Source organism: Hyperolius riggenbachi, chromosome 6 (assembly GCF_040937935.1).
Source record: "Hyperolius riggenbachi isolate aHypRig1 chromosome 6, aHypRig1.pri, whole genome shotgun sequence".
NCBI classification, from domain to species: domain Eukaryota; kingdom Metazoa; phylum Chordata; class Amphibia; order Anura; family Hyperoliidae; genus Hyperolius; species Hyperolius riggenbachi.
Genome location: NC_090651.1, coordinates 33945048 through 33968723, shown reverse-complemented (window position 1 = coordinate 33968723; position 23676 = coordinate 33945048). Strand labels below are relative to the sequence as shown.

Below are 23676 nucleotides of genomic sequence, written 5' to 3'. Positions count from 1 at the left end.
CTCTACATTAACCAGATACGCCCCTGTCTGTACTTCCTATCCATCACAACTGATTACAAAAATAATTTTTCTGATCAACTAAATTGTCGTTGAACAATCACAATTAGAATCATTCACAATTGATTTGGGACATCAAACAAGCATGCAGCAGATCAGGGGTTTCTGACATTATTGTCACATCTGACAAGATTAGCTGCATGCTTGTTTCTGGTGTGTGAATCAGACACTATTGCATACAAATAGATCAGCAGGGCTGCCAGGCCACTGGTATTGCTTAAAAGGAAATAAATATGGCAGCCTCCATATCTCTCTCAGTTCAGTTGTCATTTAACCACCCTGGTGGTATTGACGAGCTCAGCTCGTCCAGGAAAAACTTGCTGAAAGCGGTATTGACGAGCTGAGCTCGTCAATACCGCCAGGGAGATTTCTTGTTTCTCTTCCCCGCCGGCTGCACTTTTCCCTCATCAGAGGGATTCCCCAGGATGGCTGGATGCCTGTCAGCACGCTGTGGGTAGCGATCTGTGCTACCCACAGCGTGCAGAACTAGCATCCAGCCACCCTGGGGAATCCCTGTGCAGCCATCGGAGCAGAGAATGTGCTCAGCAGCATGCGGGATTCCCCTTCTGTGCTGCGGGTGGCTGGTGCGGGGATCCCCTCTGTGCGGGGGGAGGGTGTCCCCTTCTGTGCTGGCTGGTAGTGGCCGGTACCGGCGGGGATCCTCTCTGTGGGGAGGGGGGGGGGGGCATCCCCGTAATTTGCGTGCGGGTGACCCTGTAGTGTGTGTGGGGGGGGGGCGGGTATCCCCCCTATGGGGCGAGTCTTGGCCGGTCGGGGACACCCCCTTCTGTGCGGGGGGGGGGGGGAGGTGGGTGTCCCCTTCTATGAGAGCTGTGGGTGGCCTTTCCCTCCTCCCTCTCTGTCCCCCGTGCCCTCCTCACCCCCGATCCTGTGTCCCCCCCCATCCCGTGTCTCCCCCCTGTCAGTCAAAAGCCCTGCTTTACTCACCTGAGGGCTTTCTCCTGCGCTGGCCGAGATGCACACCCTCCATCTCCATCGCCGAAGTCCCGGTCTCTGTAATTACAGTACGCGGCTTGGTGACGTCACCAAGCCGCGTACAGTAATTACAGAGAACACGAGACTTCGCGATGGAGGAGGAAGTGCGCCGCTTCCGCCGCAGGAGCAAGCCCTCAGGTGAGTAGATCAGGGCTTCTGACGGGGGAGACACGGGATTGGGGGGGGGGGGCACGGGGGATCGGAAGGGATGGGGGGAAGAGGAGGGAGAGGCCACCCACAGCCCTCATAGATGGGGACACCCACCTCCCCCCACAACAGAAGGGGGTGTCCCCGACAGACCATGACTAGCCCCCATAGAAGGGGATATCCCCCACACACACAGAAGGGCCACCCAGCCACCTGCACGCACAGTATGGGGATCCCCCCCCCCCCCCCCACAGAGGGGATCCCCACCGGCCACTACCAGCCAGCACAGAAGGGGAGCCCCCCCACAGAAGGGACACCCGGCCAGAGTCAGGGGGCAATGGGGGGGGTGGGGGGGCAGAGGCACCCGCAAACCTGGCTCCCTATACATATGACTCCCTACACCTGGCTGCACATCTGTCTCCTATACACCTGGCTGCACATCTGTCTCCTATACACCTGGCTGCACATCTGTCTCCTATACACCTGGCTGCACATCTGTCTCCTATACACCTGGCAAACATCTTGCTCCCTATATACCTGGCAAAACATCTGGCTAAACTATTCCTGGCTAATACATCTGGCTAACTACACCTGGCTGCACATCTGGCTAACTATACATCTGGCTAACTATACCTGGCTATACATCTGGCTAACTATACCTGGCTATACATCTGGCTAACTATACCTGGCTATACATCTGGGTCTTATACTCACCATTGGCATGCTGATCCCTCGTCGCGTACCTCTGATAGCTTCCCCGGTGCCTTCTTCCATGTCCCTTGGCGGATTTTGCTTCTCCCTTGGAGATCACATGTCCCCCGTCGATCGGCGTTGATGGAACCAGTGTCACACAGCATCATCAAAATCTCGCAGCAAACACTTTTTTTTTTAAATTTAATTCAATACAATAACCTGTATTGAATTCAATACAAAAAAAAAAGATTGCAAAAAAAAAAATTGGTTGAAAATTATGGGAAATTAATTGAACCACTTTTTGCACGGAAATCCTGGGGAAATAGAACGCCAGGGTGGCTACGTTATATTTACCCTTTAGGATATCAAAGAAGGACTATATCAATTTGAAAAAGTGCTAAGGATTTGGTCCTTCCACACCAGGAATAACTGTTTTATGTTAACCACTTCAGTACCAGCAGTCTCTGGCCCCTAAACCAGTTCAGTACTGGTGGTCTCTGGCCCCTCAACCTAATTAGCGGTATGTGTCGGGCATACCGCTCAGTCCCCCAGGATTAATGTAACAGGCTGCATGGCTCCAAAACCTTTAGCTAGCACTAGGCTAGCTAGTATAGGTAGCCGGCAACCCCCGATCCCCTGATCCAGCCACTTAATACATTACCCAGCCTGGCTCCAGCGATCGGCGCAGCTGCGGTCTCTCTATGGGGAGGATTGGGACTGCGCATGACGTCATGATGTCGGTGACGTCATGTACGATCCTCCCAATAGAGAAGACCAGAGACTCAAAAGCTGCACAACTTCCTAAGCGGCGTAACGCTCAGGAGGTTAAGGACCAGAGATCGCTGGTACCAAAAAAACGGGACTTGCCGACTCCCGCAGCACAGAATTGCCGCCACCGTCAATCACGCCGCTCACCTGTCAATCACGCCGCTCACCTGTCGCTTCAGCCCACCCACTCTGCCGTCTCTATGGCAAAGCTCTGTTCTGACTCAGTGATCAATGTCAGCCAATCACACGGTCAGGAGACAATGAAATCAGCTCCTGACCGGCTCACAGAGCTCTGTTGTCACAGAGACAGCAGGGCGAGTGAGCTGCGGCGAGTGCAGAGCGGTGCGATCGGCGGGAACGCCCATCTGAGATATTTAAATCTACGTCCTGTCAGAAATAAGCGGCCACAAACAGGACGTAGATTTCAACCTGCGTGCCACGGAAATGGTAAGAAGTATACATTTGGGTTTGTACACTTGCATAGCTTATCAGAGACTATGAACTTATGAAGCCATTCTCACAGCCACAAGCAGGGCCTGGAAAGCTACATGGAAACTGAATATTCAAACAAGACTTCTATTCCAGCCAAAAGGTCCTCACTGGCATGAGTTCAAACATAACTTTTGTTGCTAAATAATTAAAATGGCACACCCAGCCCAATTCCACATGTGACAATAAACTTGGCTCAGGGAGAGTGTTAGTATATATTTTTTATATGTATACATTTTAGTACCCCTAACTTTCTAGAAACCAACAGTCTTGTAAAGTACAGGATTTATATAGCGGTTTTACATCAAAGTGGCAATGTCCAATACAGCATAATGCAGCACTGAGACGCTCACATCATATTAGCAACCACCAGGTGGCACTGTTACCTGAGGAAGTGGGCAGGACCTGTTAAATGCATTGTGTAAATGTGCCCACTAATGATACAATTTTGATTGTACAATCCTACCAAATCTATGCAGTAAAAGGGTAAACTGAGTGAATATACTTATTTTAGGTAGTTCCTCATATAATATAAAAGTGGTAAGATTGGACAAAAAAGATTGTGGTCGTACACTTGTTGATTTTATCTGTCACCATCCAGCAGATTTGATCACTGTGATTGAATAGTTAAAAAATAGATGCTGCAAACAATTGACCGGTCGATTTCCAAAACAAATCAGTTCGATCAGTTGCGCAGGATGGAAAATGTTGCTCAATCAGAGTTGGGTCGGGAGCATGTCCCTAGCGGGCGGCATTCAATTTGAAGCAGAGTGCTGGAAGCAGAGCTAACTTTCACCAGTCCCACTGGCATGACTCCTCCCATTTCCGGTGGCTTCTCTCCATGCCGCGGTGTTACTCCTCCCTGTGTCTTCTCTCTTGGGGCACCTGTATCATGTGACAAAAGCTAGAGGCCAAACACTAGAGGCTCGACAGCATACATGCCGCTCCTCTAGTGTTTGACCTCTAGCTCTTGTCACATGACACAGGGAGAGAAGACACAGGGAGGAGGGGCTGTGTTGGACCTCTAGTTCTTGTCACATGACACAGGGAGAGAAGAGGACACAGGGAGGAGGGGTAGTGTTTGATCTCTAGCTCTTGTCACATGACACAGGGAGAGAAGAGGACAAAGTGAGGAGGGGCTGTGTTTGACCTCTAGCTCTTGTCACATGACACAGGGAGAGAAGACACAGGGAGGAGGAACAGTGTTGGACCTCTAGCTTTCGTCACATGACACACAGAGAGAAGACGCAGGGAGGAGGGGCAGTGTTGGACCCCTAGCTCTGGCCACATGACACGGAGAGAAGACACAGGGAGGAGGGGCAGTGTTGGACCTCTAGCTTTCATCACATGACACACAGAGAGAAGACGCAGGGAGGAGGGGCCATGTTGGACCTCTAGCTCTTGTCACATGACACAGGGAGAGAAGACACAGGGAGGAGGGGCAGTGTTGGACCCCTAGCTCTTGTCACATGACACAGGGAGAGAAGACACAGGGAGGAGGGGCAGTGTTGGACCCCTAGCTCTTGTCACATGACGCAGGGAGAGAAGACACAGGGAGGAGGGGCAGTGTTGGACCCCTAACTCTTGTCACATGACACAGGGAGGAGGGGCAGTGTTGGACCTCTAGCTTTCGTCACATGACACACAGAGAGAAGACGCAGGGAGGAGGGGCCGTGTTGGACCTCTAGCTCTTGTCACATGACACAGGGAGAGAAGACACAGGGAGGAGGGGCAGTGTTGGACCCTTAACTCTTGTCACATGACACAGGGAGGAGGGGCCGTGTTGGACCTCTAGCTTTCGTCACACGACACACAGAATGAAGACGCAGGTAGCTAGGTGGGGCACCGCGGCATAGAGAAAAGACACTGGACATGGAAGGAGGCACGCCGGTTAAACAGGTGAGAGTTAGCTCTGCTGCCAACACCATCATGCTGAAATCTATTGAAAATCTGTGAACAGTGTGTGGACAGCTAATAGATCCCTCTCCGATCACATTCGATCAGAGAGGGATCTATTGTAACTGATGGTCGATCTGTTGGCCATCTATATGGGGCCACCTTGTGGTCCTTTTGGTAAACTGAAGTAAAGAGTGGTCAAAGAAGGTGGCATGTGGGTCCATTGACGCCCACTATGCCCCAAGCACCTGCCTAGGTTTCCTGGTGGATGATCCTGCTCTGCTCATACTTGTGTTACGGGACCTACCTAACCAGCCCAAAATCACATGATCATGTTTTTTTGTATAGTTTGCCTTCTATAGCTTTGTCCTAAGTTGTATAACTTTGCTATGTCTGTTATCCTTTGTACCATTGTATGTATTAATTGTCCAGCGCTGTGTAAAATGTTGGCGCTTCATAAATACAATAAATAATAAGAATGATTGTAGTTATTTCAGTTTAAAGCTAATCTGAGCTGGTGGAAAGGGAAAGAAGTATTGAGTGTCGAAGTGGCCAACCGATTATATAGTTTACTCACAGCCTGAATCATACTGACAAACATTATGCAGGTTACATGCTGGAAATCTATATGACTCCTGAAACAAAAATGCTTTAGAGAAAAACCTACTGGTTCACCTGGGGGTCCCTGTGGTCCAATTACGGAACTGTCTTCTCCGGGGTAACCCTGCAAAAGAGACACGAGGCTCAACGTCATTATCAGAGACTGTTCTTCACTTACATTACAGTTACCTACACACAGGAATAACATTACGCAGTTAGAACACCTGACCAAGATGCTTAAAGCTAATGGGAACCCTTATTTAAATAAAAAAAAGTCAGATACTCACCTAAGGAGAGGGAAGGCTTGGTCCTAATGAGCCTTCTCTCTCCTCTCCCGGTGCCCCCGGTGCTGCGCTGGCTACTCCGTTCACATCCCCCGCCGAGGGGACTTCGGAAGTCTTCGGGAGCCGAGTCCTCCCGAAGACAGGCGGCTCCACACTGCGTATACGCGAGTGCATCATAAAGGGCGCGTGGGAGACAGCAATATTTGACCGAAACTGTCGAATACCGCTACAGGGGAGCCAGGACAACAGCGGGGACCGGGAGAGGGGAGGGAATGCTCTATGGGACCCAGAGCCTCCCTCTCCTTAGGTGAGTATCTGCCTTTTTTTTTTAATACAGATTCCCACTCACTTTAAAGTGACTCTGTAACAAAAAAAAGTTCCCCTGGGGGGTACTCACCTCGGGAGGGGGAAGCCTCTGGATCCCAATGAGGCTTCCCCCATCCCTATAGCTGCAGGCAATCCAGCGCTGGCTCCCCCGAAGCAACCCGCAATCCTGGAAAGGCTTGCTATATTTACCTTCCCAGGCTCCAGAGGGGGCACTGTTGTGGCTCTCAACACTGAGATAGGCGGAAGTAGCCGATCTCTGTCGGGACCACTCTACTACTTAGGTGCAGGAGACTTGCGCCTGCGCAGTAGAGCGGCCCGACAGCGATCGGCTATTTCTGCCTATCTCCGAGCGGAGAGCCGATACTGCGCCTGCGGTGGAGCCAGGGAGGTAAATATTTACATCCCCGCTGTTCGGAGGGGCACAGCGAGACCTCCATGGGACACAGGAGGAAGGGGGAAGCCTCGATCGGATCCAGATGCTTCCCCCGCCCGAGGTAAGTACCCCCTAGGAGAACTTTTTTTAGTTACAGGTTTTCTGCAGTGAAAATAACATAATGAATAAAATTGCTTGACATCTTAGTACTGCCAAGTGGTCTGCACAGAATGTTTCCTGGTTTTGGGTGACTGGTCCCTGTTTTTTATTAAATTTTCATTTAGTTTAATGTCCTTATCAAATTGAATGTCGAATCAATTAATCTATTAAAAAAATGTCGCCTAGTGTGCGGCTGAGGCCACGTCCCCACTTGCTTCCGCATCCCGTGCAGCAGGAGGAGAGGGCTGTGTAGTGTCCCCTCTGATGGTCTGCAGTGATCCGGATGGAGCTTGGGGCAGATGTGTTACCTCCATAGGCTATAAGGGGGAATGCATCTGCCTGGACCGGGATTATCACGGACTGCACAGAAGTGTGGTCCGCTTACTGCAACAGACCCCGTGGATCCGCTACAGCGTGACAAGTGTGAACGGCTTCCATCTCTACTTTCACAACTGTCACACTTCACCTGATGGGCTTTGTAGTCTTCAGACAAACACTTGAGAAAAACTTAGGTATGAACCTTTACCTTCTCTCCTTTAGGTCCTGGTGGCCCGGCTGGTCCTGTTTGGCCGTGATGACCCTGGATAGAAAATAAACAAGTTTAAAAGACAAGCACACTTCAAAAATCAGTCAATGGGCTCGATTCACAAAGCGGTGCTAACCCAGTTAGAGACTTTAGGCATGATAACCATTGCACCACACCGGTGAACAGCCAGTTTAGGTGTGATAAGTTTAGGCGTGATAAGTTTAGGTGTGATAAGTTTAAGCATGCTAAGTTTAGATAAGTTTAGTTCGCTTGCAAAGTCCCGCACGCAAAGCAGCGCCATTAAACTTTATGCGAAGTGCACCAGACTTTGCTAGCGCAAAACTTTTGATGAGCTGTGCACTGCGGTGCTAACCCAGTTGGTGCTTAAACTTATCACTCCTAAACTTATCACACCTAAACTTATCATGCCTAAACTTATCACACCTAAACTTATCACACCTAAACTTATCATGCCTAAACTGAGTTTAGGCATGATAAAGGGCTTTTCACCAGCGTGCTAACTGTTAGCACCGCTTTGTGAATCAGGCCCAATGTATCCATGAAAGAAAGTCATTTGCCGATGACACAGGATACCTAACCTTAACCTTCCCCCTGGATGCCTAACCTCAACTGTCCCCCCTCAATACCTAACCTTTACCATCCCTCACATGCTTAGCCTTAACCACACCCCTGCATGCCTAACTTTGGCTGCCCCCGCCCTGCCGCCAATCCATTGCAACAAAAACAAACATTTTTGGTCACCAGCATAGGCGCCCATTTACATAGCGGCTATTGGCGGATATTTGGGCACCCGTGACCTTCCGATAATAGTAGACGCCAGGGCCGCAAACTACAGCCTATGATGGCACTCAAACTTCTACTGCTCTTGGGCGTCGTCCAAATTTCCTGTGTTAAGAAATTCCCCTATGTGAGTCCATGGTCTTTTCCTGATCCAGAAAATTCATAAACCTGCATATAATGGGGAAGGATGCAGGCAGCCTCAGAGAGCTATGAGTACCACACTTTTAATAGATAAATTCACTTTAGGCATTTTCACACTTTGTCTATTTTGTCACGTCTCCTCTTATGCTGGGAATACGCCGTGGAATTTTTTGGCAGATAGATGGTTCGATACATAATTTCCGACGTGTCCGATCTGATTTTCAATCGTTTTTCTGATCGCCTTTTTTTATAGAAGTGAATGGAAATTGATCAGAAAAAGGATTGGAAAATTGATCGGAAAAAAAAATCACATGGTAAATCTGCTGAAAAATCTCATCATGTATTCCCAGCATTAAAATGAACTGATAATTCACAAGGTTCATATACTTTAGCCAAACACCAATATTTAACTTTTGATAACATTTTCCTAACTAAAAAGATGAACAATGTTTGGACTCGTTTGTTATTATTTATTTCTGAAAATTCTAAATATTACTGTAAGCTGAGTATGTAGGTAAAAACAAACTTTTGTAAAAGTAACAGCTTTTAATGGCTAACTAAGAGTTGTACAGTGGGAGACCTGGCAGGGCTTTCCAACAGGAGTTATACCTAAATGATTTATCTGCATGGATGTACAGAGCTCCAGTAACTGGACAATATTACACTCCTAGCACTCAAAACAGGCAAACGAGGGTGTTAGCTTCAGTAAATAATGTGTGCACAGATTATTACCTAATAGACTTCCCCACGACAACAGCAATTCAGTTATAGCAAGCAGAGCACCTCTGTGAGTCAGAGGTGCTCTGCTTGCTATAACTGAATTGCTGTTGTTTATCCCCTGCTTATTGCCTGAAGAAGTGGGCTGTGCCCGCGAAACAAGTTGCATCTTTGGGGTATTTTCAATAAATGTGTATATCTATATATTTACATTCCTTGGTGTCTGCTTTAACGGAGGCGAGTCCACCACTTCCTCCCAGCAATTTTTTAAAAATTTTATGTACTTTTATCCTTCTGGCGCCTCTGTTCACCTACCAATATACTGATTTGAAGTATAATCCCCTATATCAGAGGAAAGGAAGGTTAGTAGTTGGGGGCTCCCACAGCTCTGGGCCCCCCTGCGATCGCAGGGGATGCTCTCCAATAGTTGTGCCCATGCAACCCAGGTAAGAGGGGCTAATACAGGAGGTTTTGTGACTTGGCACACTGACTGTGGTACACACTCGTTGTGGGCCTCATGGACCTTAGTTAATCAATGTCATCAAGTGCTGCTTGTCCAGAACATGTAGAAATATAATTTGGACTATATCTATCTTTTAGGATGTAGCACATGGATGGAAAGGTAACTTGTACCTACATGAAGAAAATCCTCTGTTCAATTTTCACAAATATAGATTCACTAAGGGCTGGTTCACAGGGATGGCAGTCGGCTTCTGGGTCGTCCTGTGACGTCTCGTTCGGGGGGCGGCGGTACGGCGATCGTCGGCTTCCTGTCGCGATCAGCGTTTTTCGTCCTCGCTAGGGGACATGAAACCGCGGCGGCTAGGCGACCCTAGAAGCCGCATGCTACGGGGAAAATCGGGATCAGAACGCTGCGTTTGCGCAATCGCCGGTAATCGACGGGAACAGTGCGATGCTAAACGCTCCCATTCACTTGAATGGGAGTGTTTAGCCAACGAGAGCCAAACGCTTGGCGGTAATCGCCGCCAAGCGTCCATGTGAACCAGCCCTGAACATGTTTCATTTAATTGTCACTGCTGGGAGACAGATGGGCCACCTAGAACAGCCAACTGGCAATGATCATTTTTATTTTTTGAGGCAGCAAGAAAGATTCAAAGTTTACAAAGAACATTTTCCAATCTGGAATGCATGACAATAACAAAAGTTCAAACATAATTCATGCATTGTTATTGTAATTAGTACATTTTATTTATGAATCACCAAATTTAGTGTAATAAGACGAGGAGAAATAGCAGCAACACTCAATGCAAGTTTTCTAAACTCAATCAATACAGAAGAGTCACAGCAACTTCATAATAGATAGATACCACATGCGTAAAAGTAGATAAGTGCTTTTTGCCTAAGTACTCAGGCCAAAAGAGGACACTGCTCAGCCACTGCTCCATCCTATCTAGACCCAACGTTCGTTATCATAGCAATGCTCACACTATTCAAGTACCATGGGACAGGCTAATAGCATAACTCACAGTACATGCTGCCGGTAGTAAGGGTCATTTTGCCGTGCATTGTCTGTGCACAGCAATATTACCGCACTTTTGTGCATCAAGCCATATATCCAGGGCAGGGCCGGCTCCCCCTGTTACATTTGGTGCCCTAGTCCTGTGCTCTCGTCTTGTGCTGCCCCCATCCTGTGTACTTCCCTGGTCCTGTGCTTCCCACAGTCTGTGCTGTGCTCCACTGCTTGCCCATGTGGAAGCAGGATGGCCATGGACTGGGCTTGTGACTGCTGTGGTTTACATGATTGTCAGTTTAACTTCCTTAGTGTGCCAGCCTACTGCCCACCCCTTGCTTCCTGGTGCACTAGGTCTTGGCCTTTGTGGCCTTGCCTCAAATCCAGCCATGCCTATATCTCTTAAGCTCTTCAAAGCAGACATTTCCCAGCTAGAAGTGTTGGCCTTGTCCAGTGTTATTGCTGAAGTAAAACCAAATGCACTCCATCTCTGCCAACCTCGCCATTTGCTACCTATTATCCATAGAATCCAAGTTAAACTCCTCACCCTATCATACAAAGCTCTAGATAGGTTGGTGTCACCTTCCTCCAGTTCCTCATGAATCTCCAGATACCATCCCACCTGGACCCTATGCTCCTCCCAAGAAATCCACTTGTCCTCTAGCTTGGTCATCTCCTCTCACTTCCGCATACAGGACTTCTCACGTGCATCACCTCTGCTTTGGAATGCTCTCCCCCTGCCTGTCCATCATGCTCTCAGCTTGGAAACCTTCAAACGTGCTCTCAAAACACACCTGTTTATTTATAATTTGCCATAGGTTTCATTGGAGGTTCACTGCCTCATCCCCTGACCCCTGTGTCTTCTTTCCTAATGCCTCCAACCAACTACCATCTAGATTTTAAGCTTGCAGGGGCAGGGACCTCCTCCTAGTGTTTCTTATTCTGCTGTAATTTATCATATGAACATGTACCAGTATCTCTACATCAACTATGTATGTGGCATTTGTATGGCTGGTTGTCTTAGTTGTACAGAGTTTTGAACCTTTTATGAATCAATGCTGCCCTTTATGTGTTAGGTACTCTGTACAATGCTGTGGAAGATGTTGGTGCTATATATTTATTAAAAAAAAATAATAAAAAAAAATCATCATCTGTATTATAAAAAGTGGAGAATTCATCAGTTTAAGGGTAAAACCTGTTTCTTTCAGCCATGGCAAATGGCTGGAGCAAAGAACTCAGAAACCCAGTCCGAGTTCTAGTGAGATGTGGCCTTTAAATCAGCAGGGACAGTCATACTATCCCAGGGACAAAATTACCCATATATAAGTAGATACTTACATAACTTATATATTGCACTGCCCAGGTTTTCAGTGAATTTTATACAGTAAATAAAGAGAAAACCGTTCCAGGCATTTTCCATCTTCGCTCCCTCTGACTGAAGCCAATCATGATGTAATATCCTCCTCTACTTTTTGTTCTCCTAGAAACTGCACTGTCGTAGCTAGCTTGCTTTGTAAACATGTGAGCACAGCATAGATCAGATTTCATCAGCTCACTGAACTGCCCTCAGCCAATCAGTGAGAAGCAGGAGGGGTGTTGACAAGCTTCCTTTTGGTTGGCAATGTACCAAATAGAGCCAGGCTGACTGACACAAGATTTATGAGAGCAGAAACATTCCTGAATAGATTGGAGTGCTTGCAATGCAGGGACAGAATGTAGACTACATAATGAACATAGAGCAGTGGGTAAATGGAATTTAATTTTGTGGCTGACGATCCCTCTTTAAGAAAATAATTGACAAATGCTATTCCTACCCCGTATCCTGGGATCCCAGCCTCTCCTTCTGGTCCCATGGGTCCAAGATTTCCCTGTAAAACCACAAAGACACGGTCATTAGGAGACATCACGTTTCCCGGTCTGCTGTTTAGAAGCTATTAAGACATCTGATTATCAAAGGCATTTTTATTTGAGCAAACAGGACATGTTCCTGAGCGATTGTGTGGTGAGATAGCGAGCTCTCTCCTAGCTGTGCCCTCGCTCCAGCGCTACGGAAGAATGCCTTATTTAGCTCCCGCCATAAGTGCCACGCTTTGATCTCAACGACGAGTTTACATTACACAAGCAAATAAACTCAGGCCAGGCTTCTGATCTTGTAGCTTTACTGCATGTGATTATGTGATGGGAGAAAGAGAAAAACCCACCACTGATCCTCGAGTACCCCGCGAGCCTTTCGGACCTGCTCCACCCTGCTGTCCCTGGTCACCGATGCCTCCGATTTCACCGACTGGCCCCATGAGTCCCTTTTCTCCCTGTGGACAGAAGTGACGAGAATGAGGAGGAAAAAAAAAAAGGTTAAAGCGGACCTGAACTCAGAACGTCCTCTCTGCTCTAAAAGATAAGCAACAGCATAATAACATTAAAGGGACCCTGAGCAGTGGGGTAAATTTAAAATTGGTACTCACCTGGGGCTTCCTCCAGCCCACCGTAGGCTGCGAGGTACCCCAGCGTCCTCCTGGCTCCGTTTTGGGTCCCTCTGGTGGCTCTGTTACCGGCAACACTCCCCCGGAGTGTCGGGCCCTGGCTTCCTAATCGGTGACGCTCCTCGTCATCACGCCAGCTGCTGCGATGACGCGTAGCGGCCAGCGTGATGACGAGGAGCGTCACCGATCAGGAAGCCAGGGCCCGACACTCCGGGGGAGTGTCGCCGGTAACGGAGCCGCCAAAGGGACCCAGAACAGAGCCAGGAGGACTCCGGGGGACCTAACAGCCTACGGTGGGCTGGAGGAAGCCCCAGGTAAGTTCCAATTTTAAATTTACCCCACTGCTCAGGGTCCCTATAAAAGAAAAACATTGCTTTGTTACAGCTGATACAAAATCCTCTAAAAAATCTGCTGAGTGTTTACTTCCTGCTTTCATAGAAGCAGACATATTGCCAAAATCCTGTGTTTATAAATTAGCTGCTCTCCCGTGGCAGAGGAGATTCCTGAGCTGACACAGCTGAGAGATCAAATTACAAAGGTGGTTAGTCACAGATGAGGGGGGATTAGACAGGCTAAACTCTCTAAATACATACAGGGTGCATTTCTCTTCTTTAAGAAAGGATATTAGTCTTCCCAGGTCTACAGAGAGCTCAGGTATGAACATTTGTAGAATATTAGTTATGAACCCCATTGCAATGAAGACAGCTGGAGGACCTACTTTGCACTAAGTGGACCTGATTACTGTACATGCTGATGCTGCTGAAAATCATAACAACAATAGCACAAAATATTAGAAAATGATCATGAAACTTAAAGGACACCTGAAGTGAGAGGGATATGGAGCCTGTCATATTTATTTCCTTTTAAACAATGCACATTGCCTGGCTGTCCTGCTTATCCTCTCCCTATAATACTTTTAGCCATAGACCCTGAACAAATATGCAGATCAGGTGCTCTGACTGAAGTGTGACTAGATTTGCCACATGCTTGTTTCATGTGGTCATGTTGGTCATGCATTGCAGGTGAGCAAGATGCCAGGTAACTGGTATTGTTGAAAAGGAAATAAATATGGCAGCCTCCATATCCCTCTTCAGGGGCGTAACTAGACATCACTGGGCCCCCCTGCAAAACTTTGGATGGGCCCCCCCACCCCCCTCGCTTTCTGTACAGGAAAACTGAGGACCGATGTGTTTTCCCCATGCAGATAAAAACACTTAGACTTAAAGGAAATGTCAGGCAATCTATGCTACCCCCAGATCTACTTACCCGGGGCTTCCTCCAGCCCCTTGCAGCTGACAAGTCCCTCGTTGCAGCTCTGCACCCAATACATACTGTACATACACACACAACTGTATTATTTTACTACATGAGAGCACATGCTATATGGAGGAACAACAATGACATGCTGAACATAAGATATAGTATCAATGTAACTTTGGCAAAACATTCAGAATGTCCCTGATTGATACTGCTCTCAGTGAGGCAGCGACAGTCAGACATCAATCTTACCCACTCCATTGTGTTGTAAAAGTAATCAGACACCATAAGGTCACTAGCCTGTGTGTGATAAGAATCTAGGAATCTCTTCGGAGGGATTGCTGAAAAGGGACAGTCTACAACTTTTTTCAAAATGTGACTCCTTTGTTTGTAAGGTTGTACATGAAGTCATCAGAAATTTACAGCAGTGAGAGACAGATGTTTTTTTATGAACCCTAGGGAGCAGCGACAGTGTACAAATTCCAATATGTGTATGATTCCTTATCACATGCAGTCAATATAACAATGGGACAAGAGCAGAATACGTTTTTTCCCTCCATGCCCTTAGCTGTCAGTCTCTCAAACTTTTCCCCCCATGGGCCCCCTGTGGCTTCTGGGCCCCCCTGCGGAGGCATCCCTTGCAGGGTCTATTGTTACACCCCTGTCCCTCTTACATCAGGTGTCCTTTAAAGCCAACCTGAGTTCTAAATCAAGGGAAGCTTATGGATAGTCCAGATGCTTCTATGATCTTCTTACACACCTGACCCGAGGCAAAGCTACCCCAACTAAGCACAGAGTTCATGCTGGATTCACATACCTCTGTGCATTGTCCATTTTGCTATTCGGTCTCTTGAAAAATCGAAGTGTAATTTGCCTTCTAAAAACAGAGGGTATTTGCGATAATTTAGCTGTAAGTGAGCAATTGTGGTTTCCCACAATGCATCACTACTAAATATGCAAATGATCTCTTTATGCCCCTGAAGCAGAGCATGATCATCTACCAGGTAACCTAGGCAGGTGCTTGGGGCCTATTGGGTGTCTTCTTTGACGTCTCTCCATTTCAGCTTATCAGAAGGACCACAAGGGGGCCCCAGATCTACTACCCTGCCTAGGGGCCCATTACATCTTAACCCATCTCTGCCCTGAAGCCAGGCTTACATTCAGAACCGCTGGTGTATAGCAAGCCTATAGCTAATACATTTTACAGAACCACATGTGTCAGAATTCTAGCGGTTTTATTTATGCAGGAAAAGCTGTCATATGTGTATGTTTTAAGTTTTAATGTTTTATGCAAAGTTTCATTGTAAACTGTAAAGTTGGGGTACTTCTTTAATATATTGCTCTGTGACATCTCAGCATATTCCAGGCTGTGAAGCTTATAAGATTATTTTAACTTGTAAGCTAGAAGATTGTTGACGTACTTGTTACAAGGCCATTACAGACAGCAAAAATATAATGCCATGTTTTGACTATGAAACATTCTGGAATGTAAATACTGAACTTTGCAAGGTTGTCCCATGAACCCAACATCCAGACAGCCTGTTTCAGAACTGTTGGTGCTCATCAGTGCTTGGCGGGGATTGATATGACTGTTTGGGATGGTTGCTTGAACCAGAACAACAGAATACCCAAGCAGCTTAGGGTTACCCAAACCACTAGGAAAGTATAGGGGAATAAGAGACCGAAAAGCCCTCCTATTAAAAAGTACAGGTAGTTCCCGGGTTACGAATGCCCGACTTACCAACGACCCGCCGATACGAACGCCCGCCGCTGACATCACGCAGTCCGGGGACTACCTCTTGTGCCCCCTTTCCTAATGCAGAATATGCGCAGCAGCAGTGTCTACAAGTCTCACCTATTCCGTGTCGGCTCCGGGCCAATGAGCGACATCCTCTCTCCCCTCAATATTCCTCCCAGCGGCTTCCCTAGCATCACGTAACGACGCAATCAGAAGCAGCCGCGAAGTCTCCTTTTGATTGCGTCATTACACGACGCTACAAGTGAAGCCGCTGGGAGGAAGGAGGAATGAAGGGAGAGGTGGACGCCGCTAATTGGCCCGGAGCCGCCATGGAATAGGTGAGACTTGTAATTGCTTCTGCTGCGCATACTCTGCATTAGGAAAGGGGGCATGGGGGGCAGAGATGACACAGAGAGGGGGAGACTGGAAGCACAGGGGACAGAGAAGGCACAGCGTTCCAACTTAAAGAGAACCAGAGATGAAGCATCCTCATGTATTTTACCTTATAAATCAGTGGGATCATGACAGTAAACACCTAATCTGCTCTTTGTTTCATTGTTCTCTGTTTAATATGTGACTGTTATCACCTCTGATAAGAATCCCAGACTGAGCACTCAGTCTGGCTTTGCTATGGAATGATTATAGCTGAGTCTGTCTTCTCTGGTGTTTTTTCAAGCCCAAGCCTGCCCCCTTGTGGCTCTGCTATAATGACTCAGCTATAATCATTCCCAGCAAAGCAAGACTGAATGCTCAGTCCGGGATTCTTATCACAGCTGATACAAGACACTTTTAGCAGTGAGGATGAAACGGAGAGCAGAGTAGGTGTTTTCTCTAATGTTCTTACTGATATATACTGTATGGTAAAATACATGAGGGTGCTTCGTCTCTGGTTCACTTTAAGGACGAATTCAGGTTAAGAATGAGCCTACAGTCCCTATCTCGTTCGTTAACCGGGGACTACCTGTAATTCTCAGTGTAATTTGCCTTCTTAAAACAGAAGAAATATGCAATAATTTAGCTTTAAGTGAGCAACTGTGGCGTCCCTGAGCTGTTGGGTATTCTGTTGTTCCTTGAAAAACGTAACTTTTGGCTAAAGTCAAATTTTCAGACAGGAAGAGGCGGGCTTGCTGCGATGTTTCCTCCAATCACCCTCCCATTCCCTCCTCTTCCCGCCCCATTCACTCCTGTTCACTCCCCTTAAAAAGGAAAGGAGGTAACATTGCAACAAGCCTGCCTCTTTCTGTCTGTCTGTTTGACTACAGCCAAAAGTTAATTTCTTTTTATGTTATTTCTAAAACAAAAATTCAACTTGTAAAATTCTTCCACATGCTTACACTAACTTCTTTACAAAAAGTAAAGTAAAACAAAATCACCTTTTTGCCTGGGCGACCTCGCTGACCAGGACCTCCTTGTTTGCCCTCTTGACCCTGTTTACTCATAAAAGATAATTTTAGTAATTAGTCATATATATGGATAATCTATAAAACAAAATGGTACAAAATGTTTACTCCTTACAGGGAAGAGCTGAAAAGGTTTCTAAGATTTGGAGGATATGGTTAGTCCACAGACATTCGTCTGAGTTTAGGCAATTACTGTACTTGATAATGAGTGATTCTATGTCCTCTTCTTTTGCCTTTCTTGGTTTCTCCTCCCTTGAGTTTGATTGACTAACTACACAATATGTGATATAAGGACTACTTTTCCAGAGGAACCCCCGAGACCCAATGTTCCTACACTCTTTAGGGCTGGTTCACACGGGCGTCTGCCTGGATTTCGGAGGCGTTGCGTTCGGCGCTGTTGCGGCAGCGTCGCGTTCGAAGTTTCAGTGGCTTTCCCTGGTGTTCAGTTGCAGTCGGCGTTTTTCTCCCGCAAACGTTGGTAAAAGCCGCTACAAACGCTCCCATTCACTTGAATGGGAGCGTTTAAAGAGCAACTCTGACCCAGAATTGAACTTTATCCCAATCAGTAGCCGATACCCCCTTTTTACATGAGAAATCTATTCCTTTTCACAAACAGACATTCGGGGGCCCTGTATGGCTGATATTGTCGTGAGACCCCTCCCACAAAGAAATTCTGAGTACGTACTCTTGGCAGTTTCCTGTCTGTGAACCCTGTTGCATTGTGGGAAATAGCTGTTTACAGCTGCCAAAACAGCAAGCAGCAGCTACATCACTTGCCAGCAGTAAAAAGGTCACCATGTAATAAATGTCAGAATATACTGTAAATCAGAGATTTAAAATATTTTACAATGAGCAAACACTGACTAAATCATTTATACATAATTATTGTAAAAATGAAGCACTTTTTTTTATTACATTATTTTCACTGGAGTTCCTCTTTAACGCCGAGTTCCGAACGCCGGCGGTAAACGCGGGGCAGACGCCTGTGTGAACCAGCCCTAAGTGTTTAGATTTATATCAACATACTGAGTAAAGCAGTTGAAAGCTGTTTGACCTTTTGAGTCGCCTTTTCTTTTTTTTTTAATTTTCAGCCTCTCTTCTGTTCTCTGAAGGGTCGTTTCACACAGACGAATGTTTTTTATGTGTTAATAACATATGTCAGTGACTTCTATGATGATTGTATACTGGATATGCAATACCCTATCCTGATGTGTCTTGATCATATGCTTATTTTAATAAATTGTTTACTCCAAATAAAGTATTTGAAAAAAAAAAGGTACAAAAAAAAAGAGCTGCTGAAATGACACTGGCCCAAATGCAATTAACTTTTTCTCCTGAGTTTTCTCCTAGGAGATAATTTGCCATCTTTTATTTAAAACAACTTTTCAGCACTTTGCAATTGAAAAAGTACCATAAAGTAAGTGAACAACTACCTATCAAAATTATTTTGAGTATTTTCTTGCTGGCTGCCAGTTTTAAAGGCATTTTATTGACAAGTTTGAAAATATTAACTAGGAGAAAACTAAGGAGAAAAAGTGAATTGCAAAAGGGCCATGATGAGATAAACATAGGTACATGTAGTACTAGCCCTTCTTAGAAGTTGTCTAAAGTCCCTTTCTGTGTTCCTACACAGCAAAAAACTGGACCTGTCATCTGTGTGAATGAACTTCAAATTCAGTTGTTTCCTGAAAAGTAAATAGAAGCCAAAGATACATTATCGGCCTCCTCCAAGCCAGCATCTCCTCCCTGCTGACCTGACCTGCAGTATCCCAGCTCTGATCCCCAGAGTGCCGGGTATCTGCTGCACTGGCACCTCATCACTCACCTGCTCTCAGCAGACTAGCAATGAGATCATCAGCCACACGTGAAGTCCTGCTTCCTCTCTCACTACAGCAGCGCCTCATGTGACTAGGCAGACCATAATAGGTCACATGAGGCACCGCTGTAGCCATGGATACAGGTCGGTGATGGAGATCCCATCACTGGAACACTAAGAACAGGTAAGTGAAGCGGTGCCGCACATCTATGGGAGGGGGGGGGAGTAGGAGGAGAGGGACATTTGGGTAGGGGAGCCACTGCCTAATTGTTGCCACCCTGAAGCATGTGATTCAGGTTGTTTCATGGAAGAACCGACCCCGATTGTCCACCCACAGATCGGTGACATTGTTATGGTTTTATGATATTATAGACAAAGACAATTGACAAAAAGCCACTTACAGGTACTCCCATCCTGCCAGGCCCACCGATGGACCCCTGGATTCCTGCTATGCCTCCCTCTCCCTTTTCACCAGGCTCTCCGTGAAGGCCAGGATCTCCGGGTTCCCCCTTAAAAACAAGCCAGAACAGGTAATGTACGCGAGAAACCGGCAGCTGAAGGAAAATCTACAGTATTACGCAATCAGAATGTGTCATATAGGAAGACAGATGGATTAGAGGGTGACATATTACCTTGGGTCCATCTTTTCCCTGAACACCATCTTCCCCTGGTGGACCTGGTCCTCCCTGTCCAGAGCAAGAAAAGGTAATGACTGGTTTACAAAATCCAACTGGCAAGTAAAGAAAACAACAATCTGTACTGTAATACTCTCCACATGAGAATAGCGGCAAATATTCACCATCGTTGCTGATCCCTAATAACACAAATGTCTTGCGCAGACTGGCCCGAAACTGGCTGAAGTTACGGGACCCGGTACCGGCGATACAGATGACTGAGGTATGTATAAAACTTTTAATATAGATCGTCTCTGGCTTCCTTTAAGCACAACAGAGCCCACAAAAAGCCTGAGAAGTTGGCATTGACCATTGTAAGTACAGCCGGCGATTTGTGCTAGTTGGTTGAGACTGCTGGTTAGTTGAGTTCCAGATAACCGAGACTCTTCTGTATTGAAGTTGGCTTTTTGTACTTTTCAATAAACCACTGTATGAATTACTCAGTGGTGCAGCTACATTTGTAGGACTTCCTCTTCTTTTGTGAATTTGCAAGACACTACCTTGGGATAGCAGATCCAGAGGGTGATTAAAGAGGAACTTCAGCATAAACAAACATACTGTCATTAAGTTACATTAGTTATGTTAATTAAAATAGATAGATAATATAATCTCTTACACACCCTGTTTTAAAAGAACAGACAAATGTTTGCTTTCATGAGGGCAGCCATCTTTTTGGTTGAAAGAAGGTGACAGGGAGCATGAGACACAGTTCCAACTGTCCTGTGTCCTGATCACCCCTCCCAGTTGCTAGGCAACATGAATAACAACATAGGAATCCCCATCATGCTTTGCACAGCATCAGGGGAAAAAAGCCCGGGCAGTTTTCCTTGATGGGGCGGAGCTTAGCTAAAAATGCAGCCAAAAATGAGACTTCTATAAGAAAAGCAAAGTTCTGATGTGAAACTGTTAAAGAAACACCAAGCCTTTTCAGTTCTGCTGAGTAGATTTTTAGTCAGGAGGTTCACTTTAAGGTAAGCGTAGGAGGACATGAGAGGTTTTTTTGTTACATAGCTATCTAGGTTGCAAGGAAAGGACACGTCTCCATCAAGCTGAACCTTCTGAGCCTCACAGTACCTTAATACAGAGTAAGGAAAAGCCACAAAATGATCTGGATTAAGGTATCCTTATCCTCTGTCTGGTAATTATAACTGTGGATGCCCTTCAAAGTAAGGAAAACATCCAAATGAATGCAGCTATAGAATTGGCTGTAAGATCTTCCTGTCTTTGGATATAACACATCTTACCCACTCTTCCCGTGAAGTGTTTATACAGTGCCCTAGTAACTACATTTCAAAATTCTGCTTAAAGAGACTCTGTAACAAAAAAAAGTTCCCCTGGGGGGTACTCACCTCGGGAGGGGGAAGCCTCAGGGTCTCAATGAGGCTTCCCCCTCCCCTGTAGCTGCAGGCAGTCCAGCGCTGGCTCCTCCGAAGTTTCCCGCAATCCTGGCTCGACAAGCCTGATAAGCAGGGGCGTAGCAATAGGGGTTGCAGCGGTAGCGACCGCATCGGGGCCCTTGGGCCAGAGGGGCCCCGAAGGGCCCTCCCTCAACTGCAGTATTAGCTCTCTATTGGTCCTGTGCTGGTAATAATCACTTCTATAGATACTTTGAATAGTGATAATCATTAACAAACTGTTCCCCATCCCCTTCTTGCACCTCTGACACTGTAGTTGCCATTGGCAGATTTTGGTGCGCCGTATAAATTGTTATGTATAGAGTGCTTGGGGGGCCCCATTGTAAAACTTGCTTCGGGGCCCACAGCTCCAAAGCTACGCCACTGCTGATAAGGCTTGATATATTTACCTTCCCTGGCTCCAGCGGGTGGCGCTGTTGCGGCTCTCAGCACGGAGATAGGCGGAAATAGCCGATCGCCGTCGGGACTGCTCTAGTGCGCAGGTGCAGGAGACTTGCGCTCGCGCAGTAGAGCAGACTGATAGCGATCGACTATTTTCGCCTATCTCAGAGCGGAGAGCCGATACTGCGCCTGCGCTGGAGCCGGGAAGGTAAATATTTACATCCCCGCTATTCGGAGGGGCACAGCGAGACCACCGTGGGACACAGGAGGACGGGGAAACCTCAATCGGATGCAGAGGCTTCCCCCACCCGAGGTGAGTACCCCCCAGGGGAACTTTTTTTAGTTACAGGTTTTCTTTAAAGACCACTATCCATAGCTCCCAACTGTCCCTCTTTCGGAGGGACTGTCCCTCTTTGGGAGCCCTGTCCCTCTTTCCTCCTCATTTGTCCCTCTTTCAGGACTTTGTCCCTCTTTCTATGTAAATATATATACATTTCTGTACTAAAAATGTGTTTGATTGACTCTAAACTTTATTCGCATCCTTTAAATTGATATATTACTAATTTTAAAATGTTACTATGAAGGAAAATGAAGGATAGAAAGGACCAGTGTGGATAAATTATAAAACAACATATTTTTCTTATGAAATCTTTATGGTATGCGGGACTAGGGGTGTGGTGGGGGCGTGATCAGGGGTGTGGTAGGGGAGTGGCTTAAGTGTCCCTCTTTCTCATCTCAAAAAGTTGGGAGGTATGATATCGTATGAGATATCTAATTAACTGTTTATAAATACTGAATCAGTTTAGGTCAGTTATGCCTCTTTCACAAGGACGATAATGAATTCACTGCCTGTCAGCTGCTCCCATTCACTGACCAGGTGCTGGCTAGTGCCCGCTACAGGCGGGAAGTGAAGAGGCGGTTCCCCATGGAGTCACATCTGAGCGCAGGTGCGGACACCTCATGCCTGCGCAGTAGAGCAGATCCGATCGGGCTCGGCCATTTCCACCGGAGCCTGAACGAAAGCTGCAAGTACACCTGCGCGAGGCTCATCACAGGATTGTTAGGGTCTTGGAGCCGGATGACTTCTACGCATGGGTGCGATTTTTGGGGGCTGCCAGGGCTGGAACAGGGGTGTTGAGAAGGACGGGAGTAGCCTCCTTAGAATCTATTCTAGAGACTTCTCCCTCCCAAGGTAAGTACCCCCCGGAGGCACTTTTTTTTTGTTACAGGTGTTCTTTAAGTGTGACTGAATGGGGGGAGCTGCCTGGCTACCACCCGTGCCGAGCACTAGAAAGCCCCCGGCCGATACACAGTATCAAATGACAGTGAATTCATTGCCTTCAGCCTCCCTGTGAAGAGGCCTTACTTGGGTGGAGCTTGAACTGAAGACTGGGCAAAGAGAGGTCTTTCGAACCCATTGTACATGGAAGCCATTAGTTAAAGTATAACCGAGCCGAACCTGGGTCAAAAAGGAAATACTTAACTAAGAAGAATGAAGCCTCTGGATTGAACTTCATCCCAATCAGTAGCTGATACCCCCTTTTCCCATGAGAAATCTATTCCTTTTCTCAAACGGATCACCAGGGGGCTCTGTGTGGCTGATATTGTGGTGAAACCCCTCCCACAGTGTGATGTCAGCGACTCACAGCACTGAGGTTCTGCCATCACACTGTGGGAGCCTTGTTGCATTGTTGGAAATAACAGCTGCCAAAAAAGCAAGTAGCATCTCCTTCCAGTGACATCACCTGCCAGCAGTAAAAATATCACCATGTGATAAATGTCAGACTGTAAATCAGGGAGGTGAAAGATTTTACAATGGGAAAACACTGACTAAATCATTTATACATAATTATTGAAAAAATTAAGCACTTTTTTTTATTACATTATTTTCACTGGAGTTCCTCTTTAAGAAAACACAATGTAGCCTGGCGCTGCAATATGGAAGCTGCTGAAGAGGGTTGTCCCAATAAGTATTAGAATTAGTTCAGTATTAGAAGAGTAAAAACAAAGTTCTCCAAGCGCTATTTGGCATATAGCCCAGTCAGTTTTTACCACCTCCTTAGGGGAGCG

At 46.6% G+C, this 23676-nt stretch overlaps 1 protein-coding gene across 1 annotated transcript in view; it reads right to left on the bottom strand.

Moving 5' to 3' along the window:
* Window positions 1-23676, bottom strand: part of COL24A1 (collagen type XXIV alpha 1 chain) — a 505872-nt gene that overhangs the window by 67643 nt on the left and 414553 nt on the right. Inside the window, exons 36-42 of the mRNA XM_068239109.1 lie at window positions 19769-19822; window positions 19538-19645; window positions 17294-17347; window positions 12647-12754; window positions 12260-12313; window positions 7316-7369; window positions 5714-5770 (exon numbers count right to left, since the gene is read on the bottom strand). Of these exons, the coding sequence (XP_068095210.1) occupies window positions 5714-5770; window positions 7316-7369; window positions 12260-12313; window positions 12647-12754; window positions 17294-17347; window positions 19538-19645; window positions 19769-19822 (489 nt within the window). The remainder of the gene's footprint in view (window positions 1-5713; window positions 5771-7315; window positions 7370-12259; window positions 12314-12646; window positions 12755-17293; window positions 17348-19537; window positions 19646-19768; window positions 19823-23676) is intronic.